This window comes from Pomacea canaliculata, linkage group LG3 (assembly GCF_003073045.1).
Source record: "Pomacea canaliculata isolate SZHN2017 linkage group LG3, ASM307304v1, whole genome shotgun sequence".
In the NCBI taxonomy this organism is placed as follows: domain Eukaryota; kingdom Metazoa; phylum Mollusca; class Gastropoda; order Architaenioglossa; family Ampullariidae; genus Pomacea; species Pomacea canaliculata.
Window position 1 is genome coordinate 21,182,383 of NC_037592.1, and position 9,932 is coordinate 21,192,314.

Sequence of the window (9,932 nt, forward strand, 5' to 3'; positions counted from 1 at the left end):
ATACGCTGTGTTGTAAGCCTATGCCTTCTGAAAGTGCTGCAACAGACTGTAAATAAGCCACACTTTTAGTTAATTTGCAATCAAAAGCATCTACGCCGCCATAGTTTATTTGTATCATGAACAATGGGATTCTAGGAACTATCCCGAGCGGTGCCACCACCAGGAGGCGAGAGAACTAACCGATGGAACGCCAGGGATTAGATTGTTAGCGCTTGACCCCAAGAGGGAAGGAAGGAACTGGGGGATGTCAGCGGCAGGGTGACGGTGCCTGTGGCGCTGTAGGACACCAGTCCAATGCGAATCAGGTTGGCGGCGCTGTAGCCGGAGGTGGGAGTGGGGTTCAGCAGCCTGTTGTCACGTGCAAAACCCTGGACTGCATCCCGAAGCCAGATGAAATTGTTGGATTCTTGTCGCGCTCCTTCAGACTCGTCCAGCACCAGCCAGATGTCACTGGGATTAATCAAACACTCTACGCACGCACGCGCGTACACACACGTACACATGTACGTTTATAAGACCAGACAATTAAATTCCTTTCTAACGTGTGGTTAAATTCAAAATATGGTACTGTGACAGAAACAGTATTGAAATCATTAAAATAATTGCGATGACAAGAGCTCGATCTGAAAATCCACACATCATCATCATCATCTCTCTCTCTCTCTCTCTCTCACACACACACACACTTACGTTTGAAATCAAATAAATAATTTAATTCTCAATCTCTCTCTCACACACACACACACACTTACGGGCGCTGGCACGCCTGGTCACAAAGACCAAAATCAAAAGAGCAGCAAAGCGCAGCATGATCTGCGAAGAAAAAAGAGGAAATGTTAACGATGATGACATAACACAACATAACTGTCACATTAACGGCATGCGAAGGGTTAAGGACTGGTCGAACGAGGAGAGAAATGTGTCGGAGGAATGTGAAAGATTTCTACACCAAGCTCCCCTCCTCTTTACATCAGATCGAGGGACGGTTGATAGGCGACATCCCATGAGGTTAATGAGTTCATAGCTCTGGGTGGTGTGCTTCCATCCAAGCAGGAAAAATAACAAAATTTACAAAGCATTAAAAACCTCACAAACACAACTGTCGCGAGTTTGTAGGCTGGTACACAGCTTTCCATGTTGGTTTTTGACGCATCATCATCATCATTCCTAAAAAGCGGGTGAGAGGGACAGTGCTTATGTGACAAATAGTTTATAAATTTCAGTTTGCTGGAAAGGGGACAAACAATTATAAAAGTAACAAAATATAAGTATAATGAACATACCAAGCGGGCATCAATAAGTTCATTAAACTGTGCGCTTTGTTATTTTCCTTCAGTTTGCTTTTCTTCACATAAAAATACATGATGTAAAAACAATGACAAGTGTGGGGGGCGTTCATCCTCACATGCACTTCAGGAAAACACCACGCAAACTTCGGACCACATCCATCTTCTATGTACTCACCTTTCGCCTTTCCGACTGGCCCGCACAAATCCTGAATTTTTTCGGACACAAAAGCGATCGCATTTTGGTTTATATATGCGCTTCTTTCCGGAATCAAGGTTCTGTTGGATTGGCTGGCAAAGCGACTGTGTGCTTTGGTGGAAAGGATTCCGCATTGCGGGGTGGAGGGTTGGTCAATAGGTACTTGTAGCAAGTGCGTGGAGCATCTTGAAAAAAGAAGACTGCCTCTTTACGAACGCTCCCTGTTTTACAATCTAATTGTTATGTCTCGTCCTAAGATGAAAAAGCCTCTTAAAACGCCACCGCAGATCCAAAGGACGGACGGACGGACGGACGGACGGACGGACAGACAGACAGACAGACAAACAAGAGGAGAATTGGAATCATGTGAAATGAGACATTTGAGCCACAGACTGATAAGACTGGTGCGATATAAGCTGGAGATATGAAAATATTGGAACTAAGGGCTTTGAAAAGCAATGATATGTATCCAGTCTTACGTGTTACATTATATGAAAAGGTTAACACATAGGAACAGTGGCAGGTCAAGGGAAAATCTACACTCCTGAACTAGGTGAATAGAACTCCCATCAGCAAGAAAATATTCCTGCTGTTGTTGTCTTACGACAGTAGTAATGATATAGCTTCCAGAAAAAAATAGAACACGTACACACACGCACGCACGCACACACACCGAGGTACCCTGCACTTGAATGTTTTGAATACTTTGAAATATAAAGAAGTTTTAGAGGAATGCGAGGAGGTGGGTAGATAAGGATAAATTCTCCTGTTTTAATTGATCATCGTGTACTGCAGCATCCTTTCAATGCAAATTGGCATCGCAAAGAGTTGACACTTTAGGCGTAACTCTTCAATCTGTGGTGTGCTCTCTCTTTCAGTTTGCCGTCCAACAAAATGCCGCTGGGCGTTGCGAAACCAGCAAGGGTAAGGGTCATTTGTTGGGATTGACTTGCTACTTCGTCTATTCCAGAAAAGAAAACAGATCATGCAACATGTCCGGTCCAGGCTGTATGAACGTGGACATCTAAGCACAGGGCCTGTTCAACCTTTCACTACCGGCCGAGACTAGCTCAAGTCCGCTCCACCTACATAATTTGTGCAAATTAAACCAAAGGTTGATGTCATAGAATTAATCGAGTATATAAGCTTATCTAATATATCATACGTGAGTGTGTGTGTGCTTTGCATGTGTGGGTATACCTGTTATCATGCCATTAAACTTACCATATAAATAAACAGATGTTTGTTTTGTTTAGTCCACAACACATTCGACTTTTAAACACTTGGATTTCTTGCTTTGAAATCGAGGACAAAGCTAAATAAATGGAGAGTGGACAATTTCATAAATTGGGTATCTGATTGCAAAAAAAAAAAAAAAAAAAAAAAAAAGAAAACGAAGAACAGCTTAAGCTGTAAGCTCATGTGCTTTTGAAACATTATATATTTTTTGGAAAGGAAAAGTCAGTAAAGATGGGGAACAGAGACGACCTTCTGGGTTAGCTGAGTCCCATTTACATTTTCTATCGCAACTACGTTTTCTCTAGCGGCGTCCATGAAGTTTTTGTCGGCATAAGACGTCCAGTGCCAGGTTGACAGTCAGGCTCTGAATAAAACGATCATCCGTCTTCTCTGATGTACGGAACTTTGCGGTGAAGCATTCATCCAAGAAGATAATGGTAGAGAAAACTACCAGCCAGAAGACAAGAACATAAAAAAAGGAAGAAAGTAAGAACTCAGAGAAAGAAAAAATTTAAGTAAGAATGGCCAAGATACCAGTGATGAAAAACCCGAGGTGAGTGCGACTTGTCCGGGTGACCTTTTTGCCAGGTGCTGATCTCGAGCTGACACCCGCTTGACAAGGCTCTCCTCTCGCTCTTTGTGGCATGATGCAGGGTGGGTGTTGCCAGGCTTTGTGAAGTGGATTGGTACACACGATGCGGGGTGATTGTCGCCCCGTGTATCAACATCTACATCACCATGAAATACTTCATCACCACCGCGACAACATCTCGTCTGAAGACAAATAAAGATATTCAGAGAGCCTTAGTCTCGAAAGCGCCAAAGCACAAGACAGAAATGTCAGGGTTACCAACTGCATCAGTTTTGTTAAGGACATCCTATCCCACTCTAACTAGGGATGGTGTTGTGCAAGCTTCCAAAGATACTGTAATGTGGACACAAACTGAGGCCGAGGAAAATCAAACACTTGAGACACAGAAAAAAGCGTCTGTGTACCAGACAGTTCCTGGCAAAATGAAACAAGATTACTGAAGGAAATTGCCTTATAGGGTGAAGATGAAGAAAAAGAGACAGAGGCAGCCACCTCAGAGGATGCAGATAAAAAAAGAAACAAGACCGGGTCGCTGTGCCAGTCAGTGATACCAGTTCACCTGACGACACTTTCTTGCAGTCCCCTTCTTTCTGCGCTGTTGCGATCGAGTGTGCCATCAAGAGTAAATGATGTCTCCTGTACATTCACTGCTTTGTTCACCGTTCCTTCCTAAGCATCGCGCGGTCCTGTTGCGCAACGGTTAGCGCCTGTCACCAATACAGCGAGAATTTGCTGGCCTGGGTTCAGATCTCGTCTCGAGCATGCTGTTCTTTCTCTGCATGTCACCTCTGTTTACAGGGCTGCCTGCCTTGCTGTGATATTGCCTTAGATGCTGGCTCGGTGTAAAACACCATTCCTACGAAACACCTGGCAATTCCTTTGTGACAAATAATGACGCGCACGTTGTCTGACATGGACACCCAAGTCCACACATCAGCTGCACAACTTACATATACTGAAAACAGTGAACATGTATGGTTTACTTAGATGGTCATCACAGAGCGTTTCTAGGAGTTGTCACTTTGTTTGATAGACCTTTGGTGTTGGCAGAAACCAGAGAACACGGCTGGAGGTCGGTTGGCGTTTGGCCATCCGTGGAATGGACCGTGATCAGACCGCAGAATGGAATGTCTCCACCACCACCCCACCTCAACCTTCCACACACCAAGTTTTCTTGAGTACTACCCACCCCTATCCAGCTATTTTAGTACCACACATCTCGAGCTGCCCACTAATGCCCATATCATCCAGTTAGCACAACACACCTTCAGGTGCTGCAGCATTGCTCGCTACTCTACTAGTCATTATGTCCTTCATGCAGCCAGCTAGTCAGATCTCGTCTTGAGTGACTTAGGAAACATGCATAGCTTGAGACTCTTAGAGAATATGCATATTTGCCCATGTACATGTCTGCATATGTATACTCTAACACAGGTGACATGCAAGAAATTAATTACTGACCAATTTCAATGTAAAAACAAGTGCTAATCACCAAGAGTTCTCAATAACAAGATTTTATTTATTGAGATTCCTAACCCACCCTTGAATTCTTGAAATATTTGTAAAGGTCTGGCCTATGGTTATTCTACTTTGCCACAAAGGCTTTTAGTGGCGGAGAAGGAAGTGGTTTTAGGACGTCACTGAGAACTACCTGGTTGCTACAGCTTTCAATAACTTTTGCTCCTCACACTCACTGTCAACACAGGTCCACACAACAAAATCTACACAGCCTGTTTTATACAGCTCTTTTGATATCCGGGTCCTGCTGTAAAGTAAGCAATGCCAGAACAGTGTGAAGTATGCAATGCAGGAACAGTGTGGTACTACTCTCGTTTCTGGCAGACTTTCTATGCTCTCTCCAACTGTCACTTGTGGACATAATCTCTAACACAACATGCATCCTATAAGGCCACACAAAGTTGATAATGAAAAACAAAAAATTATATGCTAGCAATGTTTACTATTACACACAATGAAGTTAAAGTGCCAATGATATAACAATCTGTCAGACAAGGGTGTATGTGTATCACAGGAATGTGACACCTATCATCTCCACAATCAACTGTCTGTAGTTTTGGAAAGGTGTCCTTAGTGTCCCTGTTTTTGCTAATACACTTTTCCAGCTCCCATACAAACAGTAGAGGATTAATATAGTGAACAGGCAAACATCTCTTCGGCCAATCAAAATCCTGTCTCCACTGTTTCCTCCTTTTCTTCTCTCAGGTAACGTTTGGTTAGGTTAACAATATCATCTGCACGCAGTCAAAAGCCTTTACTAAAAATCTTTAAATACCACTTTCCAAGTCAACAAATGCACTTTAAAAGCAGTTACAGTCACATTCATCCAATGTCAATCCCTTACATGTACATACCTAACAAAATCAGCATATGTTAAAATGGTAGCAATATAAATTATTGTACTTTAATATAAATCCAATGCACTAAGCACACTGTCAAGAAAACTTTCAAGCCAGTCTTTACCTTCTGCTACATTCTAGCTACAACCATCATGCTGTGAACACAATGCTTTTTGCACAAACTCCATTATTTCCCAAAGAGTAATGAAAATAATTTTTCAGTATTTTTTCATAATGTTTGATTCAACACAAAATGTACATGATAAATTTTAACACACAACTCACTTGCAAGGATTGTCGTTGTCCGCACTTGGTTATCCTGATTATCAGTGTACTCATCATAACGGATCACTCCCGTTACAAAAACACGATCTCTGAAATCAAAATGCTCATCCTTTTTCATTTGACCCGAAACTAGTTCTGACTAACTATGAGTAATCATGGGTTATAGTAAGCATCTTATGCATTTAAAGACATATACGACATCTATAGTATGCGAAAAACATATGACAGCCACACTTCTATAACAACCTCTATAATGACAACTATACAAAGGTACATGACACAATATTGCAGCCAAATTAACAGTTACTACACTACAGACCTCAAGAACTGTAGGATACATAATATTACACAAATCTTTGAGCATAAAGCATAATAATCACAAACTGCACAAACATTGTGGAAAATGTATAACATCCACACTTCAATTAATTTTGAGGAGTGATTTGAATATGATGAACTTGTAAGTCATCTAACTTGAAAATACTGAACTCAATTAGACTAATCAGTGTATAGTCTATGTCAGTGGTGCCCAACCTTTTCTCGCCCGAGGGCTCCACTCGACATGATATAAAATCTCATGGGCCAAAACATGGCATTTTTGCCAGAATCATGCCGATGTTAAAAATGAAATTATGCTGCGATATACCAAAGCATAAGATTCAGTTAGAAAGAAACCATAAGCCTGTGGCAGAGTCAGGATGATGTCATCCTGTATCTGGTTAAAATAAGTGTACTGCATGAGGCACCTTTGCAGCAGTAGGCTGGGAACACGTGGTCTATGCTATGCGCAAGCATGAATACATTCATAAATTTGAAAATCAGTAATTGCGTATAGTGATGATGTTTATGTAAGCATACCTACCCTTTCTTCAAATTGGCAGCAATCTTCTCTCTAAGTCCTGGTTTAAAGACACTCACTCTGTGCCATTCAACACGAGATGCAGTCTGACCTAATAAGAAACTGATAAAGATCAATATCTATCTCTCAAAAATTACATAATGTATTACTAACATAAGCTAAGTTTCCATGCTGTAAATAGTACAACATAAGCAACATGGCTGCTTTAAAAAGTTATGGCCACGAACAGTTTACATAAGAATAACAAAACATCAAGTAAAATAACACTGAAATGTGCAAAGAATCAGTGCTAGTGTACTATGAACAGAAAACCCTAATTAAACTTTCCAATTTGCTCCAGGATAAGCAGAGACAGCTGCTTACCATCACTACGTGTGTGCACACTGTTTGTTGCCAAGGAGAAAACGACCACAGGGTGAGCTGCAGAGCCACGGTTTTCTGCATCCCTTCCTATGCGGCCAAGTAAATTGACTTGATTGATACCTGTCACAGAGACATATTTATACTCCTGCAGTTACATATCACAGAGAAATACTATTAAATATAATTATATATATACACATATAAAAAATGATATTTAAAATGTGTTAAATGTTGCTTGACGATGTCCAACTAAATTCGTTTTATAGTGGTGATCAGCAAGAGACAGCTGTTACAGTCACTTATTAAGACACTTACTTTTTTCAAACCTGTTTGATTGTGCACCATCCTCATCTTCTGCCATATCTGAAAAACATTTTCTGCATCCAGAATGCAACTGCAATACCGGTCTTGCAGTCTGCAAACATAAACAGAAAAATCTTTGTCTCAAGCTAAATATTAATGCATTAAACCCAGTTATCCACAGTTAGTGGGGAGAATGTAGGTTCACTGCCCACTTTGACTGTAGCAGGCTTCATCATGCAGCTGACCTAATTGTACTACAGCTTGCAGTGTTAGCTGAGTATTTTAGACATCTTGACATATGAGTTGTATTATTGCCAGCATACAGGAAACAACAGTTATTTCCCTACTTGTCAGGTTTTCTATTTCTAACAATAACTTGTTCCTCTGTGATAAAGATAATAATGCCATAGCAAACACTTAAACTCTGACGATGCAATCCAATAAAAAAAAAATGTTAATTATACACTTTTATATAACACGTATGGGCATAAGACATTCGGTCATGAAAGCGCGGCATCCATCAGATAAAAAAAAAAAATCATACATATATCTAATGGATGTAGCAGAAGACAACCATTCAACTGATGTACTACAATGTGATCTAGACAGTGACTTTCTTTGACATGATCTAATGCTAAATCTGAACTCTCTGCAAACATTTTACATTAACTAAATAACTGAGCGGGGTGGGGGGGGTGGGAAGAAGCTTAAGAAGTAATTTTGGTTTGCATCTTTATTCATAATCATATGAATCGAAAAGACTACAATGGTTCATGCCTATGCAGTCATCATAGGGATTTATTCACAATCTTCTTAGTATCTTGTTCTCTTTTAGCACCTGCACACTCTAGTTCTTGGCATTTGTCTTGTGCGCTGTGTAAAAGATTAGGAACCACACACACACATGGACTCAACTCGTTACATCACTCTATTCTTTTAAATGTTCCAGCGTCATGAAATCTTTTAAAAGTAAAGTTCTACTTCCAGATTCGTAGCTATTCGAGTTCTTCACGTTCGTCACCTTCCTAAGGACAGCTCTAAGCATTCTATAAACTTCTCTGATAAAAGCGCGTTCGAAAAACTCGGCAGTGACCTTGCGCGGCGTGCAGCAACTGAGAGTAGCTTCCCCTGGTGGCGGACATGGCGGCTGCTAGTCGCGCTGTAGTCCGGTGTCTGAACGCGCGTTTATGGCTCAAAGTGGTCAAAGCAGCACGGTTTGCATGCAAATATTATACTGACTGGTCACTGCATGGCCCAACAGATCGCTTCGCCTGCAGTTTTGCACTCACTTCTTGCATCTCTGGAAATGACTAGTGAAACCGCTAAGCAGCAGCATATGTAGCAAAACCAACGATAAATGAGATCTGTTAAATCTACTAAAGAAAGTTTTTCGGAAAAGAGAACAATCGAAAACCTTTAGTTCTAGAGTTGTGACAGCCCGGTACAGGAGGGCGTGGTCGCGGTCACATACAGACCAGCGTGGCTTCATTTTCCCGCCTGTGGGCTCTAGCTCTTGGTCCTTTTTGATGTAACCTCTTCCTAAACTACAAGGGCTCTATGACAGGATCGACCACAAACAAGATCTAGAACGGCATCAGAAGGCAGAGAAAAACCTTTGTGAGAGATTTGAGAGGTGACATTCAGAAGTTTGCTGCCCCGTATCATTTGCCTTTACTTACTCCCCCTTCTTCCTGAAAAAGGACAAAATCATAGCCGATCGAGTTCCTGACTCTGAGGTCCTTGGTGAAGAAAATATCGAACCCTTTAGCCTTACATTTCATGTCATGTTGGTTCACTGGCTGCATTAAAGACGTGTTCGGGAAAAGAAACACTAATTTAACACGCAAGTTCTGCACACAACAGTAGTTTCTCTTAACGGTCTTCTCTCGGTTCCTGTTGTCACCTGTCCAGGTTCCCCTCAAGGCTGCTGCTTGCCTGTACTATTGTTCCTACTGTATACTAACAGTTGTAGAAGCACTACGGATAGGAGTTTTCTTGTAAAATTTGCTGATGACACTGCCCTGCTGTCTCTTTTGTATGATAGTGAATATGATCAGTGGCGCTCTTCCTGACTGTTCGCTGGTGTGACGAACACTTTCTTGTCTTGAGTGCATCAAAGACTAAGGCTCATTTCCCCTAGGGATCATTAAAGTTGTACGGAAGTCGACTAGAAGCATTATCGAGGATGATCAGGTCCTGCTCTGTTTTTTCCTGGCACGGGGACCGGAGAATAGGTTCAGTTCGTGGCCACATCCTCCCAGCAGCAATAGTGAACTGATTGACGCTGTCTTGTGCTTTGCAGATGTGCGTCTATAAAGGCAAATTCCCCAAACCCCCCAACAAAACAAAAATTGTCTCCTGTGGGTTAAAAATATTTACCTTCCCATACAGTGTTTTCTTCGCTACAGGCTTGTCACTTATAGTTAAGATTTGTACCAATATTCAGGTT

At 41.5% G+C, this 9,932-nt stretch overlaps 1 protein-coding gene across 1 annotated transcript; it reads right to left on the reverse strand.

The window, feature by feature from the left end:
• Positions 1–5,035: 5,035 nt before the first annotated feature.
• Positions 5,036–8,624, reverse strand: LOC112560431 (single-stranded DNA-binding protein, mitochondrial-like). Its single transcript, XM_025232294.1, has 6 exons — positions 8,505–8,624; positions 7,496–7,595; positions 7,181–7,300; positions 6,821–6,908; positions 5,959–6,047; positions 5,036–5,568 (listed from the first exon to the last, which is right to left on the reverse strand). The coding sequence occupies exons 1-6, from the start codon at positions 8,526–8,528 to the stop codon at positions 5,498–5,500; spliced, it is 492 nt and encodes a 163-aa protein (XP_025088079.1). The 5' UTR covers positions 8,529–8,624; the 3' UTR covers positions 5,036–5,497.
• Between the last annotated feature and the right edge of the window lie 1,308 nt (positions 8,625–9,932).

What these genes read in the sequence shown, in the direction of transcription:
- LOC112560431 (XM_025232294.1), bottom strand. Translation starts at nt 8,528, where the DNA reads ATGCTTAGAGCTGTCCTTAGGAAG. An exon ending in TGTGCACACACGTAGTGATG is followed by an intron (nt 6,909 to 7,180) that starts GTAAGCAGCTGT and finishes GTTTCTTATTAG; the next exon opens with GTCAGACTGCATCTCGTGTT. An exon ending in GCTGCCAATTTGAAGAAAGG is followed by an intron (nt 6,048 to 6,820) that starts GTAGGTATGCTT and finishes TTTTGATTTCAG; the next exon opens with AGATCGTGTTTTTGTAACGG.